This window comes from Aphelocoma coerulescens, chromosome 7, assembly GCF_041296385.1.
Source record: "Aphelocoma coerulescens isolate FSJ_1873_10779 chromosome 7, UR_Acoe_1.0, whole genome shotgun sequence".
NCBI lineage: Eukaryota > Metazoa > Chordata > Aves > Passeriformes > Corvidae > Aphelocoma > Aphelocoma coerulescens.
Window position 1 is genome coordinate 23,354,958 of NC_091021.1, and position 22,021 is coordinate 23,376,978.

The 22,021-nt window shown below is 42.6% G+C and overlaps 1 protein-coding gene across 2 annotated transcripts in view; it reads right to left on the reverse strand.

Annotated features, from left to right (window-relative positions):
* Nucleotides 1-2,393: 2,393 nt before the first annotated feature.
* LOC138113039 (unconventional myosin-X-like) overlaps nt 2,394-22,021 on the reverse strand; it is a 74,873-nt gene continuing 55,245 nt past the window's right edge. For both annotated transcript variants that reach the window (XM_069020844.1, XM_069020843.1), the window contains 14 exons: nt 21,177-21,272; nt 19,442-19,535; nt 18,803-18,858; nt 17,590-17,732; nt 16,047-16,241; nt 14,152-14,309; nt 12,791-12,914; nt 10,715-11,012; nt 9,264-9,471; nt 8,392-8,528; nt 8,105-8,228; nt 6,171-6,620; nt 5,244-5,435; nt 2,394-4,698 (listed from right to left, as the gene is read on the reverse strand). In XM_069020844.1, the coding sequence (XP_068876945.1) occupies nt 4,585-4,698; nt 5,244-5,435; nt 6,171-6,620; nt 8,105-8,228; nt 8,392-8,528; nt 9,264-9,471; nt 10,715-11,012; nt 12,791-12,914; nt 14,152-14,309; nt 16,047-16,241; nt 17,590-17,732; nt 18,803-18,858; nt 19,442-19,535; nt 21,177-21,272 (2,389 nt within the window). In that variant the 3' untranslated portion in view covers nt 2,394-4,584. The remainder of the gene's footprint in view (nt 4,699-5,243; nt 5,436-6,170; nt 6,621-8,104; nt 8,229-8,391; nt 8,529-9,263; nt 9,472-10,714; nt 11,013-12,790; nt 12,915-14,151; nt 14,310-16,046; nt 16,242-17,589; nt 17,733-18,802; nt 18,859-19,441; nt 19,536-21,176; nt 21,273-22,021) is intronic.

The following is a 22,021-nucleotide window of genomic DNA, read 5'->3' on the forward strand; positions in this document are numbered from 1 at the left end:
GAGAGAGCAGCTTTCTTGACCCTGGCCCAAGTACTCACAACACAACAATGGGGAGTTTGCTGTGGACAACAGCCACTTCTCCCCACTTCCAGCACCAAGGGACTCCCTCTACACCTCCTTCAGCCAGCGTATCTCCTACCACGCAGTTTCAGTATCCCACACCAGTCTCATCTTGCAGAACCATTTCTGAATACTTTATCACAAGCCTTCTGCTGGATTGCTTTTCTCAGAGTGACTTACCAAGATTCAGCTGTTGTAGGGGAGCTGGGAGGAGATGGCTCCTGTTTTAAATACTGTTGTGCCCATGGGCACACTGTGACAAGACACAAAGAAGCAGCTGAGTTGCCTTCAGCCTCACACTGCAACAGGAGAAAGGGTAGAAGATAGGTAAGTTTGCTCCTATTAATGTGTGTGCCTCATTAGTGGCCCCGCAAAGACTGTGCCCAGTGTCTAACCCAGTATAGAGCCAATTGAGTTTATCTTCTCTGGCCGTCACTATGATAGTCACTCAGGATTTGTAAGTATTTGCTTTTACAAGAAGAACGTGTTTGTATTGGTAATCCCGAGACCTCACAGCATTCTGGGGAAGGCCTGGGGGCCAGTGCCTGAGGGCTGTGAGGGGCCCCAGACATGTTCCTGGGTGCATCATGGGCAGGAGGTGGAGCTGGGCTCTGGAACACCAGAGCTCTGTTCTGTAGCTGGCTGGGCTGCCCGAGCCAGTGCTGGGTAGCAAACGGCAGGAACCAGGAATCAGCCACCGGAATGCGTTTGCTCTGGGTTGTGTTCAGACCTAAACACGGGTGCAGAGTCTGGCTGCTCCATGTGGTGGATTCCTCCCAGCTGGGTGTCACAGCCACGCTGGAGCAGCGCTGAACTGGCACATGGGGTAAGTGACTGTCACTGGCAATCCTGCTACCGGCCTTCACCTCCGTGTTGACAGTGGAATGAGGCCAAGGTGTATATCCAGTTGTGCATCAGGAATCTCCGGTATAAAAAGTAGAAAAGAGCCTGGCAAATTTGCATCCCACTGCTTTAGGAGTTTGTATTTTACAGTGGGGGCTGGAATTAATATGTGAGATTTGTTTAAAGGCCCAAGGGGGAGCATGTTACTTTGAAGCAAATGCACAGGGTAATGATAGAACACACAGCCTACATGGGGAGAGGCTGTATGTTTTAAAACAAGCTATAAATAAATGTTTCAAGTTTACAGTCAATAACAACTAGATACATGACCTTGTGATACAACCTACCTGAGGCAGTGTCTTTGTGTATAAACTGTTTTGTGTTTATGGTATAGGTGCTTATTATAAATTGTCATGAAACTAGTTCATATAAAATAAATATTAGAGCATTCAAATTTGAATTAACTGTTACAGAAATACCTGGGTGGGGTCCCAGAGGGACTGCATGTCACATGGACAGCATGATCAGATATAAAAAGGGAGTCAGAGAAGGCTTTTAGTTCACCACCACTTTGGGTGGTTATTCATGGCTACCACTCAATAAATCAGTTGTGTGTGGTGGTGTAGTTGTGGTGGACCTGCAGCAGTCCATGTTTGTTGTCTTGATACAGATGTATTAATGAAACAAGCGCAGTTTGAAATTCAGCAGCTGGAGAGAAAGGAGACTGGCTAGCTTGCAGTAATCAGAGGCAGCTGCAGCCTCAAATAAAGACCTGGAAAGTCCATGCAAGGAGATAAAGATGGAGAAAAAATAATCTGTAAACAGTTGGAGGTTATATTGCATAGACCAATCTCCAGGGTCCCGAGACTCTCAGAGCATTTGACCAAGGGATATGGGGGAGCATAATGATGGGGAGGATGCATCACTGCTTGGATTCCATACCTATGTATGGATTGAGGGAACTTCTGTCTGCTAGTGGGGTGATCTGTCTGTGTTGCTGACAGCTCAGCTGTTCCCAGTCCCAATTTACCACTTCAGTGACACAAGCTCTTAGGTGAGCACCATGGCCAGGCCATGCACTTGTACGGGAAGTGCAGACTGGCGCCTTATTTAAGCCTGAAGTGATTTTCGGTTATTAATGACTTTGGAGGTGCAGAGGAGAAGGTATGGAGCTGATCCCACAGACTGGGCCTTGGGAGATGATTAATTCCTTGCTCTGCTTTGACAACAGCCGTCTCAGAACCTGTGGGACGTCTCCCACTGAGCAAAGGTGTGACTCAGCCCCACAGAGAAAAGCAGAAGTTGGAAAAAAACCTTCCCCATTGTAGCAGCAAACTATTTTCAATTCACCCCAAAATCTGCTTCTGGGAGGAAGGACTTTTATATCCTCATGCCAATGACGCCTACTTTTCGCTTACAAGTTCTGAGTGTTAAGCTCCGAGCAAACACCTTAACATGGGCACACAATGCCTGTAAGTGAATACAGCCTGTGCAATCCAATAATTTATTAAACTTTCATCTTGTAAAGCCAGTTACAAATTAAAAAAAAGACAGAAGAAGGAATTCTGTAATAGAAATGAGCAAAATTACAACAAATAGTAGTGGGAGTTATGTTTCAAGTGGGTTCAAGCTGCCTGCAGCAACCCAAGAGGCAGAACATAGAGCTAGTGCAGAGTTAAGACAGGGCTAATCAAGCCTAGTCTGATACATTAGAGATCGAGCCAGTGTATGCAGTGTATACAAAGTGTTGCTTCTCAGGTTGCCTCTGCATTCTTGTTCTCTCTCACCTGTGACCTGGTCATCTCTTTATTCCTCATGACAACAAGGGGGTGTTTGTAGGATCCATCGGTGATGCTATTTAAGGCAAAACTCCAGCTGAAGGGATGATGCACAGCACTGGCCACCCTCTTAGGATGATCATGTAGCAAGTGCACAGAGTGTTTGCACATGCTGCAGTGTAGTGGAAAGGAGAGAGGAGCAGGGGTTATGTACAGTGTTTCTTCTTGTACTGCCACCCTCAAAACTAGTGTTCTGCAACACAGTATCAGTGATACACCACAATTTGATGATGAATTGGAATGGAACCTGTTGCATACTGACTCCTACTTTTCTATGCAATTTCTGTTTCATAGCTAACAGGCCTTAGCTGCTGCCACTTCAGAAATGGAGACAGCCAATTTTAAATGTGGAACAAGGCCCATATTACATACAGCTCTGCAGTTTCAGTAAGAAACAGAATGGTCCTTTGCATTCTGGGATCCCAAGACTAGACAAGAGTCAGAGAAAATGGCTCAACACTAGGTTTCTTGTTTGCTACTGCAACTGATTTATGATGGGGCTGATACTGAATATTTTAAACAATGAAATCAACTTTCTGAAGTCAAGAGACTGAAGATGGCTGTTGTCTTTCATGGAGAAGAAAAAATTCTGCTTCTTCAAATTGCAGGTAGCTATAAAAACCTCCAAGAAGCAGTTCTTTTGGCAAAATAGCATTCTTTTCAAGTTCTGCTGAGGACTAAGGACCTAGAGGAGACTGGATGGGGACCTGGGGAGTAAGTGATGTGAGCAGCTCTTGTTAAAAGTTGGGGTGGATGAAGGATTTGGCATCTGCTTCCTGTAGTAGAAAGGAAGTAAAAATCTTGCCTACAACAATTGATCTAGGCATCTATTCCCTCAGTAGGAAACAGTTTACTTTGAAGTTCAGGGACCCCAGTCCTCCTAAAATCCCCCCTAAAGAAAGAAGGATCTTAATGCAAGCAAACTGCTCACCATAAATCTCCACCCTCCATCTCATACCTAGAGTTTGTGAAGAGCAGCTCTTCTGGAAATGCTACTAAAACAGTCTCCCCTCCTGGGCTGTACAGGGGAACAGCAGTCATTATTTTTTAGGCAACAGATGCTGTTTGCAATGTGCCCAGAATGGCATCTTATGGTCTATTTCAGTGGAGCTATTTCCAGAAATTTCCTCCTAGACTGGAGTACTTAGTAGTTTAACTGAAAGTGCCACTTTTTACAGTCGTGTACCTGTGAACTTTTATTGGAAGGTAAACAACCACCTTGGGTGTTTTTACTTGTTTCTTTGTTTCATGCTCTCTCACATAGGCTTTGACCTCTCTGTTGGACCATGTGGCTTCAATTATACAAAGGCTTTTTCCTTTTAAGACCAGATCAGATGGTTAGCATATTCTGAACAAAAAAATAAAAACCAAACCCACAGTGATTTATATTTCAGTTTGCAAAATAAATAAAACAAATACTATTTTAGCAGACCGTGCTGTGATCACATGATCCCAGATGTCTGCATGCTCAAAATTCTTAAGGAAGCTTAAGTCTGTCTCCTGTTCTGCAGAAATGATTCTTGTAAATTTTTCTGCCAGTATGACAGGTGATACTGAAAGCAGCAGAGAGGACACGGGAAGGAGGAGGATGCTTCTGACTTTGCTTCTTTAAGGTACATTGTTCATCAAACAAGCAAGGGGAAAACAGGTTTTGGGTCATTAGTACTTAACAACAGTTGTTACTGTTTAATGTCTTTGGGCAGAGGTGCAAATCCTATGGTACTGTAGATGTCACTTCAGGTTTAAATACAGTAGTCACGTGAATTCTTAAAAAACATCTTTGCTACACTTGTGCTGGCAAGTTGCAAATACCCATGACTAAACTAGTGCCAGTTCATCCTCATCACCTAGTCCAGATGCTTGCATGACTGTCCACACTGGTGGCTGATTTGACACTGCAGCGTTTCTTCACAATCATGTTGATGTATGCTTTCATGATCTTTATTATTTCGCCCACCTGGGGAGAGAACACAGTAACACAGCATAAGCACTCTGAAAACCTCAGTGCACTGAGGCATACAGGACATTTTGCTGAGAAACATTCCCCTTGCCCACAGTCACGACACAATAAATTTTGCATGTTGATACTAAATGTGAACATGACAGTAAGAAGGGAAAGGCTTGACAAGTTTGTGCTTGGTTGTAGCAACACTTAAAAATATTTTTAGCTCAAAGAAAAGCAACTTCAGGGTTAATAAATCTTGTTTATTTTTTTTAAGGTTTGTGAAACTCCCCATTCATCTACTGGAAAGGAATGAAAAAAACTAGCCAAACTGAAGAGTGCCCAAAACTGGAAATTCTTGATGCACTGGAACACCATTCAACTGCCTTCACTTTCTATCCAGCCTATTGTTTTTGTTCATCCCTGTATTCAAGAAGAGGTACCCTGCCCTTTGGACTTAAGCTCCCTTCATCTTTTCCCTTCCATTAGTCAAGAGTTCTTGCATAGAAACCTGTCTGTTCCTTGAAGCTTAATTGAAGTGGCTGTGTGCTTTCACGTACCTGGGAGGTTTCAAAGAACATTTCTCTCTCATCCACTGTAATTTTGAAGGTGTTGGGCTGTGGTGCTCCAAAGAAAACAATGTGCTCATACTGGAAAGTTTCTAGTGGTTTAGGATCCCCTCGTTTGTAGACAGACACATTCTCTGTGCTGACGCCAAGCCAGAGATCATTGGGGAATCCACCCTCCTTGCACTGCAGAAAAAGAAACATGACCTTTTGCAAAATTCAGTGGAGGATCAAATGATTTTCCATTTAAGGAAAAGCCCTCTGTTTCTAGCTCTTGTAGGACATTTCAATTCAATACACAAACCAGGGTACCTGCAGAAGGCATACTGGAGGCACTCCTGCTGCAAAGACTCAGAAGTGACAGCTGTGAGTCAAATACTAGTTGAGTAATCAATAATTGTAATAGCTAACAGACCTCATCAGATTTTAAAGCGATATAGCAAGTCAATACTCCACTTCTCATTTTACAGATAATATAGCAAGTGCATGCAACTTCCCATGGTGATCCACCTAGGCAGCAACAAAACTGTCAGAACTGAACTGTGGACTCCAATTCTAGCAGGCTGAGCACAGTGCTGTACATGCCCCAGTCTGTGCAGTTTCTGTTGTACTGCTGCAGAACAGGGCTGCACCTCTTGTGGGCAAGAATAACAGAGCTTCGTTTTCCTTTTGCTTTCACTATGCACCACTTTCTTAAGTACCAGGATGCCCCACCTTGCCTGCTATGTGCTCTCTGTGCAGTAACTCTTGGGTATTGTGGGTACTGCAGGCTTTCCCTGAGATTACTAAGGCAAAATGCATCCAGTTCCCAAATTTCCCTTCTGCTGGTGAGCAATGTGTTACACATAGCTCTATCTGTTCTCCAGACTGATATCCAAAATACTCCTCAGCTGTGGTTACAGGAGTTTATTAATTGCTCACCTCAACATCAAAGAGGGTTGACCCATAACCTGGCCACTCCTTTACGATGGACATGTATTTCACCATGGCCTGATGCTGAGAGAGCCCCTGCAGCTTGGTCCATTTCTGTGCTATGCTTGCCCGAGCAGCTGAAAGCTCTTCTTTTACCCACATCTCCATCATCTGCTCCTCTTCTACCTTCTGCTTCTTTACAGACCCCGTCTTGAAGCCACGCTTCAATGTCCCTTCAAGGAAGCTGGTCCGTCTCCTCTCCAGAGTGTGGCTGGTACTGCTGCTGCTCTTTGTTGAGTGCAGTATTTTGGATTTCAGTCTGTTAACTGGGTAGATTCCATCAAGGGTCCAGCTTATTTTGGAATAATCTCCATGAAGATACTGCAGTCGCAGAGCTGCCAGACGCTGCAGAGTGTCCTCTGGCCCAGGAAAATGACCATCTATAAGGCTTTCGTGAGCCTACAAACAAAAAGTCCCCCAAACTCATTAGAAAGCAAAAGCACACTTTATTCACATCTGGGTCCATGTACACATTCCTGTGGCATGTGCTGATCCCAGCAGGATAGACATAATTCAGGAGGTCAGAGCAGACATTGTAAAAAATATGCTAAAGTCTGCAACTGGTTGATATGGAGGGAACACCCCTTTCTGCAAGCCTGAACAGGACAGAGATCTTTGAGGGGCTCCTATCCTGTACAGAAAGTCCTACAATGAAGACCTTTTAGGCCTGGAACAGATGGCAGAGACCAGAATTGAGGCAATTTGGTTTTGTGCTGTACCAGCTACAGCTCCTGTGTGAAGCTTATACCAGAGTTATACAAAATAAACTCAAGACTCTGAACTTCAGTTTCATTACACAAAAGCATCTCCCACCTCTTCCTCCTTCACCTGATGTCTCCACCAATTGTCTTGCTTCCCTTTGCCTGTTTCCTGTGAAATCTATTAACAGGGTGTTTTGCACATCCATCTAATGCCTGGGTAACACCTACCCTCCTACTGTTACTTCTCTTTGCCAGTTAGAGCTGCATAGACTGAAAGCCTTGTCAACAGGGAGTTTGGTACAACTGAGGTTCCACAGAGCACCATGATGTTGTTCCTGACTGTTTTCTAGACATTCTCCAGCTAACAATACTTGATGTTCATTTCAAGGAAGGACCCATGGTCTGAGTGATGTACATGCCATCCGTTTGACTATCAGTGACTTTTAGTCTTCGTGACTCTGCCATTAACACGGATTCAGTAATTTTCTACAGCTATGATTTTCTGAGGCGAGGTCAGTGTTCATTAGAAGTAATACAGATGGGACAAATCACACAGCTGGGGTGCTTTCTGCAAGGCTCTCTCATATGAATGTGATCTCTGATCTAGCCAGCATCATTGTGCTATGGAGTACAATGACTTAAAAAAATAAGACTACTCAGCAGAAAAATATTGTTGACAACTACATTGTCATTTCCTTTGTCTGCAGTACTCTTCTAGTGCCTCTCTGTTAATCAAAAGAAATTGCCCAAAAGATAGGCTTCATAGTTAGTTCTGGTAACACCCCAGTGATGTGCTGTTCTTGCAAGCTGATTTCCAGATAGATAGATTTTCCAGTTTTCTTTACATTTATGTTCTGCAAGCAGCTACTCCTAGTGATTCTCTTGAATCACTACCCAAATTTCTCTGCCTTCTAAAATTAAAGACCAAGTTTTAAAAAAGTTAATTATCATTAATCTTCCATTTTTTTAAGCCATTGCTAGATTTTCTTGCTTTTGTTCTAATACTCATCTTCCCTAGAATGGTCCATCTGCTTAGTAGATTCCAGGCAAAAATCCAACACACCAAATTCTTCTGTTACAACCAGCATTCCCACTTCCAATGAAAGGTAAACCAGTTTTCTGTATCCTCTTGTGTGCTTTTGCCACCCTGGAAACAAAATCATTATCCCTGAGTTAGCTTACCTGCTCAAACATGAAGGCAAATTCCACCCCATCTTTGGGAACATTCTCAATATCCAAGAAGCAATATAGCTTAAAATACAGTTGCCACTGTCCTTCCTCCTCTTCTTCTTCCGAGCCAGCAAGTCTGTAAGACAGAAAAGAAAATGAGAAGGGAAAAAAACAGTAAGGAGAAGTACAATGGTACTGTAATGTCCACAGTGCAACTACAATCTGAAGGTAATCCTGGATTCTGAAATCCAGTGTTACATCCAACTAGGAATTAAAGGTTTTATGAAACTTTCTTTTACCTCTCAAACTTGGCCAGGATATCAGCCACAATCACCCGACTCTCCACAGCACGGTCAACCTGCTGATTATGTTCAAAGAGTGCAAACATGTTCCGGCTGTCCTCCATTGCCAACCCTCGGATCAGCTTTTCAACCACCTGCAAAATCAGACACATCACACAGTAGGCATCACTCCCCCTTTCACAATAACGAATCAGTACCTCTTCAGGACACCTATCATTTCATACATCTCCATCACATTTCTCCCTTTATTACCATGTTTTCAGATTAAACAATTCTAACCCTAAAAGATCATTCCCTGTAATGAAGTCATTACTTATATTTGATCGTCCTCACTTTTCTTCTCCGAATCTTCTCAATCTTTATGACCCTTTCAAGGACAGGGGAATTAGAATTCTGCACAAGATATAGGCACATACTGGATTCAGATGTCATGATGACAGTCTCAGTTCCTCTAGTAACAATTCCACTTTTTCTTCTGTTTAGCACTAATGTTTTCACAGACATGACTACTGCAATCTGGAATCCTGCTTGTGACCTGCTAATGATTAAGTTATCCCTCTCAGAAGGACTCCATTATGAACTGGAATCTCTCCTTGTCCACTTGTCCAGAAAACTCTGTTTAGCAAGTCCTCAGACAAAGGGCAGAACACCAGAAGTGTTTAGATTTTGTCAGTCAGGTGATATTCTACAACCTGGGCACTAGCCTTGTAGAATATGCTGAACTTTCCCCAAACACATAGCAAAAAAAGCTGTAATTAAAAAATAAAAAAGAAATTGGAAATGAAGGGGGAAAGGGTGTTCCTTCAACAACAGATCCACTCTCCAGACACAGACATGCCCACATCTGGTTAATGCTACTCATGCATTACCTCCCCGGCGCTGGTGTGGGAGTTGATGGTTATTTTGCAGGAGCCACCACCATGGCAATACACTGTTGTGGTCATTTCCTCACGGGTGAGGAGAGCCTGTATTTCCTCCTGGGAGGGCACAAACTCCCTCGTCTTTGTTCTCTTCAGGGAATCGCTTATAAACTGTGCATACCTGTCTATTTCTGAGTCTGGAAAGAGGTCTTTTACCCTAATTGTAAAGAGAAGCAAAAAAAAACCATTACACAGTAGACAATACATTACCCTAAAAATTAGACTACTGCAAGTAAAGAGTTTGGTAGAGAGGCTGATGTCAAGTGCAACCACACAAAAACCAAGCTCATTTCCTAAACCATACAATCTGCTTTTATTAGTCATTTCGAAGTAACTTCAGTGCCATTTCTCAGCAATGCATGAAATAAGCAGTTCAAATTTTCAGGAGTTTAGTGACAGCTGAAGATAGCAGGATTGGCTAGCTGAATTTACAAAACTGAGAATAAAAACTATGAAACCAAATGTAAACTTTTTTCATTTATTCTTAATGGTTTTGCATTTTTTTTTTATTTACTGGTTGTGTTTTAGCCAGTTTTACAGTATGCTTGAGAATTAAGAAGATAGAAAGCAGATGCCTGTACATGGTTTTCTTCCCTCCAAGGCCAGCAGGTCTAAGTATAACATTATCTGCAACTCCAGTGATAAAACAATGAAATGGCTACATGGAGTATTCTTCAGCATCTCTTAGACCCAGGCCCTGGATGTAGATATTTGGTGTATTGACAAAATCTCATCTCACTCTTTCCTAGCCTGGAAGAAATCAAATAGATTTTATTGACCTTTTTCATGATTAAGAATGGAGCAAGGCTACACGGCTGCAGCTCAGCCCCAGTGCATACTGCTTTGTAAAGCTGCATTAGATGCTGAAGATGACTTGGGAAGAAATGTAACTGATTTAATTCACAAAAATGGGAGATTAAAACAGATTAAAAATAAAAATTGCAAGCATTACGTGCTTAATTCAACAAACCTTGAAAAATTATAAATTGGATATACAGTGTCTCTCCTACTCCACAGTATGCTTTTTGCCTGTGCCAGCTGCAAGGTAGTACGTATTTCCATGAGTATGAAAGTACAGTCCCTCACCTTCCCTGCAGGGTGATAATGTTTATATGGACATTAGCAAGCAGCAGGTCATCAGCTGTAAACCCACTGCAACACAGTCTCATGGTATTGTTTGGGTAACTCACATTCCACATCCTTCTGGCACAACAGACGGGTGACAAGGGGGGCAGTCTGAATACACAGAACAGCTGGTGGCAAGAACTGTGCAATGGTAGGAGGCTGGAACACCACAGGAAGATGTTTGCACAGCAAGAGGGTGAGACAGGTAACTACAACAGGTAGCAGAAGATCAGCAGAGTAAATGGAAACAGGCTGCAAATGAAAGGGACATTTACCTTCGGAGGTGGAACTTGAGGTAGCGCAGGATCCCTCTGCTGGGCAGGAAAGTGCAGCTCATACAGGTCATCAGCTGCCAGTGGTGCAGGTTCCCAGTACTGTTGGGATGTGGCATGTGGTTGGTTTGCTTGATGAGCTGACAGTACACCTCATCACGAAGGGGCTTTAAATCATGGCAGGTCTGCAGGATGCCTTGGATAATGGGTATGGGGTCAGACACTGTCTCAATTTCCTGAAGGGAGTTAAAGATCTTCACTGCTTCATCCTGTAAGCTGCTGTAACCCTTCTCTTGTTGCACTGGGGAACAATCACAAAGGTGACAAGAGATGAGCATCTTCCTCATTTTCTACTGGCCCAGCAACACTACAATCAACTATACTAATCTGTCACAGAAGAACAGCAACCTGAGCATTAGCTCATATCCTGAACTTAAACTTATAGTTGAAGTTTATTAATGCTTCCTCTCAAAATGTTCAAATGCAGTTTTAATTAGTATTTGCTAACATCTGATTTGGCACCACTGCCAATCCATTTCTGCATATACTGTGCAAAAAAGCAGAGTCATGTTTTTAACAGAAATGAGCACTGAAATCTAGTTCAGGCTTCAGTGTCTGCAACTGAGGTACCTGAATGCAGCCACTCAAGCCTGACCTGTGTAATTCCAAAATTCTGTGTTGTGCCTGTATTAGCTTTGACCCCTGAGCCAACACAGAACTTAGGCAAATTGCTGTACCACAAATGCAACTTATAGCTATTGTTTAGATTTAAAATGCTTAGACCAAAACTTCAGTTTTTTGAGCACCTAAATGTCTTCTTTTTGAACTGCTCAGACACGTGTGATACCATTCAGATGCAGGCTTGCATTCTCCTTTGCCCATCTCTGGGGCTTTAGGTCCTTCTGAATCTCCTGTTCAGCAATTGCTTCCCCAGTGGCCATGTATTAACTGTACAATACAGACACAGCTCTATACATCAAGTTCCACAGTGTAAGTGCTTGCTCTGTAATTTTTCTGTATTTCAGAATTTATTTTTTCTGTGCTTTTAATCTGCCATGTAATTAGATCCTTGTGACAGACAGCAAGCAGCTAATACCCTTTCACTTTCTCCTTGACAATATTCTGGTCCTAAAAACTTCATTTTGAGGCTGAAGAATCCTGCCCTCTATTAAGTCACTTAATTGTAGGCAAGTTCTTCTGTGCTTTTGATCATCTTTAGGCAGGTTTTTACATCTCCTGTACCTTTGATGAGATGTAGAAGGCAAAACTGTATCCTGTACTCAAGATGCAGGTGCATGATATATCAATACAGCTGCACAAAGACTTTATTTTTCCTTTTCTAAGCTTTCAAAACCTCACGTTAGCTGTTTTGTTTCTGTACTCACCACTAGAGTTCACATTTTCATAAAGCTATGTAAATTGATGTTCACTTTCCTAAGCACAGCTAGATCACTACCTATGTGGCAGAGTGATTTTCCTATATACATTGCTTTGATTGAAATTAATTTCTTAAAAGATTCTGTGACTCAGTCACTCCACATGAGACATGCTTCTATAGTTCTTCACCAGCTTTCAGTTTTAATATGTCAAACAGTCTGTAATCATCAGCAAATCACTTTGGTTTTCTGGTGGCCCATCACTCCAGCTCTTTCATGTTTCTGACGCATTTGAGAAAAAGGATTCATTTAGTCTGGTTTTACAGCACCTTCTGTAGAAACACAACCCCACTGCCAGCTGCAAGATGTAATCCTGCTATAGTACTTCCACTGGAGCCACTCGCAACCCAGTTGTGGCTAAAGGATCACAGGCTGCATGTCCCCTGGATGGATGATAAACTATCTGCCCCCATTTACTTTAAGATTCAGTGTTCCCATGATGAGAGGCAGTGAATACAGAACACAATCCAGAGAAGAAAGGGAGAGAGAAAGGGACTGCTCCCTCCCTGAACCCTGTGGGCTTCACTCCCCCAAACAGACTTCACCTGCACAGAGAGAGCTTACAGGCCCATTTTGTGGTGCTCAGGCTCCTCACTGACCCTCCAAATGTGAGGGGATTCTGTCACTTGGGTAAAATACTTACGGTTGACACTAACATCTCCATAGGGCAGAGGGAGCAGGGGGGAATGCAAGGGGTGCTGCGTGTATCGCAAGATTGGGTTCCTCCTATACGTCTGTTCCACTACTTCAAAGTTTGTGCTGTTTTCCTGGAAAAGAAAGAAAAAATAATTATCCTCAAATATGCACAGTCCTTGGCAGGATGCCCTTATACATTTAGGTTCAAGCTCAACCACCTTTGTCTAAACTTCTGGAGGTGCCTAGGGATACTAAGCTATCAAAGCATAATCCATATCTAAAAATTACCCTGTACATTATTTCTGAAAATTAAACACAAGAACAGCCACGCTACATCATCCCACAGGTCACCAAGCACAGAACTTGCCTTCAAGTGTGGCTTGTGTAATACATATGGCATGATCCCTCTCTCCTATATCCTTCAAGCTTTTAACAGGACAGGGTCAATGGACTTTCTGACCACAGATCAGCCATTTTCAGTATGTAATAATGAGCCTGTTCTCAACTTGTCAGGTTGTACTACATGTGTTTACAGGATGAACAACCAAAGTGCTCCATAGTGTTCAAAATCCAGGCCTGTCACTATCATACACACTGGATCACACTCTTCTGCATTTTGTCCTATACTCCCTTCCTAACAATACATAATGTTCCATTTGTCCTTGAACCCTGAGCTGAAGTTTTCCAAGATTCTCTACAATCACTCCCAGCTCTTTCTTCCTAAATATGAACTAGTTAATTGCATGTAGTTTAGAGGTCATTACGAACACGTTTCTTCTGAAATATGCTATGGTGGGTTTTCTTAAATGATTCTAGGTTTATTTGCCAAAGTTTCTGGCAAGTTTCTTTTCAAAAATTACTCCTGTAGTACAATTTCTGCTATTTTGAAGGATATTGTCTTTCCACCCTTTACTCTGATGTTTAACCATACAAGCCTAAGGTATGAAGAGAACTTTAGGATACCTCAAAGTCAGATGGCTGGTAGGAATGGATTTTTTTGTATTTGTGTCTGGAGGATGGTTAGGAGTGAAAAGGATGGAGCAGAGATTTGCAAATACTTGATGGTCCTGTATGCAATTTTTAACTGCACAGAGTCATAGTCTAGACTTACGCATATCAAAATAAAATTCATAATAACAAAATAAATAATTACAAAAATATAATAACAAAGTAACAAAATAAAATTCATGTAATACTTGATTTATTTTTTTTGTTGCACAGTTGTGTACGTTTAATTTTTTACTCTTTTTCATTTTCCCCTGAAGACAGCAACCCCATTTTGTGCCACATTCTCAGCAGTGACTGGGTTAGGCCAGTGGTGGTCTGGCTGCTCCCAGCTCATGTGGGAATTAGCAGGATGCCACCTACCCTGATGTCACGAATGAGCTGCTGGGTAGGAGTTTCTATGGGAACTTTGCTGTCAATAACACCCTGAATGGCAGAGGCCCAGCGCATGGCTTCATTCAGCAGCTTCGTGTACAGTCTGTACGAGTGCTTTCGCCCATGGACGATGATGTTCCAGTAGCCTGTGAGAAACAAAGGTGGAAACAAAGCAGGAAGGTGAAACCAGCTTCCATATCATGTAGTTGACTAGAGGTCAGCAAATGTGACATCCATCTACAAGAAGGGCAAGAAGGAGAATCTGGGGAACTACAGGTCCATCAGTCCGGGCTCGATACCGGGGAAGGTTATGGAGCAGATAAAGGTATGGAGCAGGGTGTCAAAGGACAGCAATGGAGCCAGAGAAGGGTCTGGGGCACAAGTCCTGTGAGGAGCAGCTGAGGGAGCTGGGGGTGTTCAGCCTGGAGAAAATAAGGCTCAGGGGGGACCTTCACTATCTACAACTACCTGAAAGGAGGCCGTAGACAGGTGGGGTCTGTCCCTTCTCCCAAGCAACAAGCAATAGGACAAGAGGAAAGGGTTGTCAACAGACTGTCCAGGAAAGTGGTTGAGTCACCACCCCTGGAGGCATTTAAGAAATGTGGAGATGTGGCACTCAGGGACATGGCTTAGTGGTGGACTTGACAATGTCAGACTAATGGTTGGACTTAATAATTAAGAGATCACTGATTCTCTTAATAATCAAAGCCTGTAGCTTGTGGCTGATGAAAACCCTTGCTGCTTTGATAACAACATATGGTGTGTCTGGTTAAAATCCACTAGGTAGACATTAACATCCCCATTCCCAAAATATATTTATCAATAGGAAAGTCCCAATCCAGATTGGTACAAAGATAGCTTTCCAAGATGCAAGTCTCTTGCAGTGTAACCTGACTACTTGCCTGCCAACCAGACAGCTCACTTTCACAGGCATCATTTGGGCTACACTGTCCTGTTAATCACTTGGAAAATGACCACTCTACACACAGCACCCAGTCAGACTGCCAAATCAACTCTCAGAACTTTAAAAAATATGTGTTTGACAACCTGAGAGAACATGTCAAGGTGATGGCAATTCTATCTGCTAAAGGCAGCCCTAGACATCTGTTGATACCAAAAATGTGGACAATTTCTTGTGAATGAGCAGAATAAATTTCCTCTCATCTCATTTCACTAAATACTTCCAGCTTCTAACCCCTTTAAAAGGTATCCCAAGCAGCTCCAGTACTCAGATGTCCACTATTTCAAGTCTTTTTCTAAGGTTCACAATCTCTGTAAGGGGGATTCACCCTTTACTCCATAATCTGGGTTCCCTTCCAAACTCCTAAGGCAAGCAATGGAGGATCATGCCAGATCCTGCCTTCCCAGAATTCCATGATGTTGCACATAAATCAAACACAGGCCTTTGTCATCTTTTGCTTCTATCAAGCTGAGTGATGCTATAACAAAGCCTTACAGCGTATGGGATGGCTGCTATTTAAGAGGTTAGCACCGATCCCAGAGACAAATGTAGGTCATGCTACAAGGTGACAGTTCTGGAGATGTACCAATAATTAATGTCAACTACAGGAACTCACACCTATTACCCTGCTTGGGGAACACTGAGGTAAGTAAGCAGTAACTCTACTCAGCGAGAAACACCAGCACTGTGTATCTCTGTCAGGTGTGAGACACTTACAGTCACTTGCACACTATTCCCTGGCTCCTTGCAAATCTCTTACAGTTTCCACGGGCAGAGATGTTTGCAGCCAGACACAAAGCCTCAGATGACACCAAGATAACTGCATTCTCAACACGACACACCACTGCAGTCCTGCACCACCCATCCCCTCTTGAGGAACTGCACACATGGAGTCTGCTCTTTACCACTTTCTCCCTCTCACCTGTGTCTTTGAAGACCCTCTCGTCGGGCTGCACTACGGAGCAGAGGCTGTTGAGCACGAGTGTCCCCAGCTTGGCAGCCGTGCGCTCGGATGACTTGTAGTAGTCGAGGGCAGTGTTGGTCAGAACAAACCAGCGCTTCTTCATCTTCAGAGAGGACATCTTGTTGCTGCTCTGAACCTCCTTATGAAGCCAGCCTAGCACAGAAATGCAAACATGTCACTACGTGCATCTCTTGCTCTCATGGGCAGGACAAATAATTTCACTGTCATTTTAGATTTGTCGCAAAATAAGGAAAAAAAATAAAAAAGATCAAGAAAATTCAATACTTTAACAGAAAAAAATTACAGCCTGCACTGCTAAAGCTGTCAAAAAGACAGTTTTCTACTCAGAGGTGTAAAAAGCAATGTCCACCCACAAGGCAGAATGTTCAAAAAACGTGGGACTGAAACAAGAGGCTCCATATAAAGAGAAGACAGAGACAGACCTTCCTGAATATATGCCTTTGTGGCTGCACTGCTGTCACACAGACATCTTATTATGAAGAGCAGAGCCTACACTGACTTTGCAAAGGATCATTCCTTTTTAACTAATGAACAACACCAGGTAAAAGGAACTGTTGCCTTGCAATTAAGTATTTTGAAGTCAAGGCACTAAAACTGTTGTCTGATAGTCTCCTTTGTATCATTCAATCTCCTTGAAGTTTTTACAGCTCGGGTCGAAGGCATTTGCCACATTTTGGTGACCCTTTTCTTCCTGTCCTTCTGCCTTGCCATGACCACTCTTGCCAAGACCTTTATTCCTTCATAGACATTTCTGGAAGATGAAAGGCAATTTGCTCATGCACTTGCTTTCCACAAACTGGATCATGAATGTCTTCATACATTTCAGACCATGTGATGAGCTCAAAGTATAGAGGAAATTTAAAAATATTTAAGATAAATGGGGGAATATTTGGCAATATATACGTGATGCCTACTCATGCTCTGCCATCTTCAACTAAGCTTTGACGAAAAACGTAATTTAAACCTTTTGCTCAACCTCAGAGAATTTTTCTCACCTCAGAGAAATGTGGTATGTCTACCACAATCAGGTTAGCTAGCTTAGCTGAGGACAGCAGCAATCCCACAAAGACCTCTCTCCCTCCCTCTCTACATGACAGGTGTCAGAAGGAACCGAGCTGACAACAAAAGCCACAGTGTCATGTTATAGTCCATCTAAGCCAGCTGCTCCTCATCAGCAGCCATGCTCCTTCCTATTCCCTGATGGCATTTGCTGGACATGTTTAAATAGGTTAGAACTAACATCAGAAAATTAAACATATGAAGTACTTATTTTTTTCCACCTGCCAGGGAATTACATAAAAGCCATGCTAGCATACATGTGCCGTGTGGCAAGCAGCAGGCAGGAAGCTGGAGGAGGGCAGAGAATGACAGTTTTTGGGGAGCTGCTAATCCCTAGATCCAGTTAGCAACAATCAAATCTCCCTGTCAGATTATAAGCAGAAGATGAGTTTCACATGTAATTCCATGTATTTCCTTTCACCTCTCACAAGGAATTCCTGGCCATCGACCTTGGATTCGCCTTTCGGTTTCTGCAGCAGGGAGATCCAGTGATGCATTTCCTCAGGAGTGTCGCTGTTGCAGTGAATCACGCGATTGGCTGTGATGATCACAAAAGAATTCGGTCTGCCAGAACACAAAAGCATTAAAATTAGTCATAACCATGCAAATAACTCACAGCACACCCAAAGTCATTTTCCTTCCCGTAAACAGAGAATTTGAAAAGTAGAATGCAAGTAGGAAGCAAAAGGTGCGATGAAGCTCTGTTAGAAAAATGCATAAACCTATGCAAGATAAAAATAAGCTCCATAAAAATGTTGGTTGAGAATAAGCATTCTCAGAATTTAACATTGCTTCAAACACTGATACTCCAGAAAAGCATACCTCAGCACATACATAAATTTTGACTGTTCAGCTTACTATTTGTTCCTAGTTTTCACTGCTACACAGATTAGTTATGAGGAGTACAGGCTGAGAACTGCCTAAAATGTTTTGATCAATGAAATCCTAGTTCACTTCTGAAATGAATTTTCTAAACTAGTAACTACAAAGTCCTAGCAACCTGTGTAAGGAAAAAAAGCCCAGACCACAGAGGTAAGTAACTTAATAGCTAATATTTTACTTCAGCACTGTGGTAAGTATCTTTGCCCTGGCTGAACCTGTTAACATGTGGGAAATAATTAAATGTTAACATAAAGTGATATGAAATGTCCCATCATCTCTTCTCTGAAACTAACTAACTAAAGGTCTGTGCTCTGTTGCATGGAAAAGATACCAAGAATAACACAGATTTGTAAATTCATCCATTATTCTTCCACAATGCTGTTTCTTTCCCCTACATTTACAAGATTAACTCAGAGTTACTCTGTTGAAAAAATTGAAGTGTTGCTTTTGCTGGACATATTTGATCAGTGCTGATAACAGGTAATATTACCATTTTTTAGCATCGAGATTATGCTGTTTTCACTTTTAGGAGTTGAAGGAGAAACTTTGACTTTAAGACAATACGTATATGGACTTCATGCCTATGAAGTGACATTGCTTGAAACAAGCTGAAGATTTCAGCTATGTTTCTTTGTTTGGAGAAAAGATCTAGGAGTTTAAACAAATACAAACCCCAAAGGAAACCTGGATCTACCCACAAAAATACTGTAGGGAGTTTCTGATTTAAGGGATGGTGAGATTGCTGTACGTACCTATCAGGATTGTCTGAGGCACAGACAGAGTCAATAAGCCCAACATCCAGGGTTCCCTGTAGCATGAAGAAGACACAGATTCCATTTTAGATTACAGGCGTCCTCCTTTGTGAATAGGATTGGAATTGAAACCATTCCTCTGAATTCCAATAGCTTGAGTATAAATGAACATACGAGAAAGGCACAAGTGAGTCATCTTTGCTCCCTAAACAGCGTAAGATGTGCAAGGGCTCCACAGGACTGGAGGAAAAACAGTTACAAGTTTCCAGAGAGTATCATGAAGGTCTGAAATAACCTTAGCTATTATCTCTGTACTGGCAAAACATGTAAATACACCATTCTTCCCAACTGCTATCTTCTGTCTGGAATAACTGTGACCCAGACTAGTCCCATCCAGAGACATTTTATCCGCATGAGGCAGCCTCCCTCTTCTCCTCCAACCAAAAAGAGCTATCTGTGATCAAGCTGAGCAACCCACCAAAAGCACCATGCTCCCCACTGCTTACCCTCTTTGCTATCAGCTTTGCTGTTTCTTTCTAATTACTGTCCAACTTTCTTATACTGCTCATGAAGTATGCACAAACAGTTAAACACAGTGGGCTCCAAGCATGCCCACAGGCTGGTTGCACAGTAACTCACCACAGCATTCTTTGGATTGGCCTGTTCATCCTGCATTTCCCTCAGCTGCTGTGCTGTAGCGCTGTGCACTCGGCTCAGGACATTAAACCAACCACTGCCAATCAAAACAGAATCAGAATTAAACTTTCAGTAGTGAAACTGGCTCAAGAACATGATCAAGGAACCTGGAAAGACGCCACTGGGAAAATTTCTTCATTCACAATTTCCTGAGTACTATGCCACAAAATATCTCTTGGGCCGATCATACCAGATCCTAATGTCTTCCTTCCTCCTTATTTATCCATGAAAATTCTGTGCACGTTCTTCAACCCACTGACAGCTGCTCCTGCAAAATCCAGTTTTTCTACTTGTTATTCAAGGAACTCTAAATAGGCAGTGGCTATACAGGGAGCCCATGCCAGCAGACTGAGAAGAGCATACAGTACTTGTAAAAACAGGGTTTGTTGGGAATCTTCCTGGACTAGAATCTTAGAGACGCCTGGGAGCCTTCTTGATTAGTCTCTCTCTGATCTGCTAATAAACTTGAAAGTCATATGGCTGGCAATTAATCATGGGTTTGTTTATAAGTGAATCTGGAGTTAAGTTTTTTGTCTGTGAAAGGGCTTCTCCTACAGACATATCTGGAGGCTAATCGCTGTTGCAGAAAAAGCAGATTCTTATCTGCAGCTTCCAGTGAGATCAGCAAACATCCATACTTCATGGAGGATTCTCAGACTGGATACTCTATGACATCTGCTTATCTACCCTTTGCTACTGCGAGTGGTGGTGCTTTCTTCTCCCTCAGAACAGAGACTGACAGGGCATAGACAGAGGCCACATTTGGTTTACACTTGTCCTAACAATTCTGCAGTGTTATCTTAGGGCATGCCTACTGCAGTTGTGGAAGTTCTGGGCTAAGAAGTTATTGTTCCTTCTGCTACCGGTCCCCTAAATTTGCCTGTTTCTTGTCCATGTGGCTGTTCTTCAGTCAATTTCTGTTAAACTGCAATTCTTCCCCCTTTCTCTTCATACACCAAACAAAACAATAATATTCCCTAAATAACTTCACAGAATCAGTAGATCAGAGAAACAGTTACACTGTCAGGGCTGAGAGCGCAGAAACCTCAGCAAAAGTGGTAGAAGAGGGAAGACATGAGTGGCTGGGGACAGTAACCTCTTAACTTGGCTTTGCACAGCCAGGACAGGTTGTCCAACCTGCCCTTAAACAACTGATTCCCACTGTCTGGCCAGGATGCCAAGAAGGAAGGACATGAGTCACTTGTTTGCTTTGCACTGGGAAGATTTTATCAGATGACACTACAGACTCTGATAAGCTGCAGCCTTTTTTCTGTCTCCTGGACAAAACCCAGCTGCTCTCGCAATCATTTACAGACAACATGAATAGACTTTTTGTTTGATTCAAGATTCCATTAAATAAATAAATCAGCTATTAGATGTTCCAGTTTATATTAAGGTTTGTGTGTCTGCTGAAGTAACCCTTGAATTCAGCATGCTCACAGCCACATGAGAAGCTGGCAGTCCTGTGACTGGCAGGCTGAACCACAACCTCGGTAGCTGTAACATCAAGTCCCCAAAGTAGGTGTGGTACGTCCCAGGAAGCCCAAAATGGCACTCTGGAACAAATCCCCCCTTTTCTCCAGCAAAAGGGAATTTATTATGTTTCTCAAACTCTCCCATGAGTACCTGGGTCACACCTGCACTGAATGAACAAACCTAACAAAACTCCCTGTTGTACCTGGCATCTTCTGGTGACTCTGCAACAATGTGGTAAACTCGGTCTTCTGTCACAATGTCCAAGGCATTCTCCTTTTCATGAATATCCACAATCTCTCTGGAACACAAGAAAGCACAAGAGCCAAAGCTAAAAACCTTTCACAGGCCTGAATTCCATCTGGTCGGTTCTTTCACATCATGCCCTTCACTACACAGAAGGGAAATCACTTGTTCGGATGGCTTGTAACTCTGACAGAAATACAAAATTAAGCCAATATACATCAAGATGTTTTTAAAGATTTGTACAGTTAAAAACCAAAGCTTAAGGCATTACATGGATTTTTCAAGACACCAGCAGACTAAATGGAAGAAGAGATAAGAGAGAGGTTGATACAGAGATCTGCTCACAAAGGCAGGTGTGCCATTCTTTTTGGCACTTTACAGGTCCACATAATGCTAATAGGTGACCAGTTTGTCCTTTCTTACAGCCGGATCTGAGGAATTGACTATGGCAGCAGAAAGAGCATTCAGGACTCAGGAAAAGGCACAGTACATGCTGCCAAATTCAAATCCCGCTGTGAGCTTCATAATACCTCTGTGAAATGCCTGGAGAAGCCAGAAAACAGATGGAGTCTGGGTAGGAGAGAATGCATGGGGTATGTACTTAATTAGCCCCTCCTGGTCTGGCTCCATCCATGGCTTGGAAAGAGCTTCTGCTGAATTACAAAATGCAAGACTGGGAAAAGAACTATCAAGTAATTGCAGACTCCCTCCAGAGTAAAACTAGATGCTGTAATTGTCTTTTCCTTCCTTTGTTTCTGATTCTCCAACCACCATGGGAAGATATGCAGGCCGATGAACAGCAGC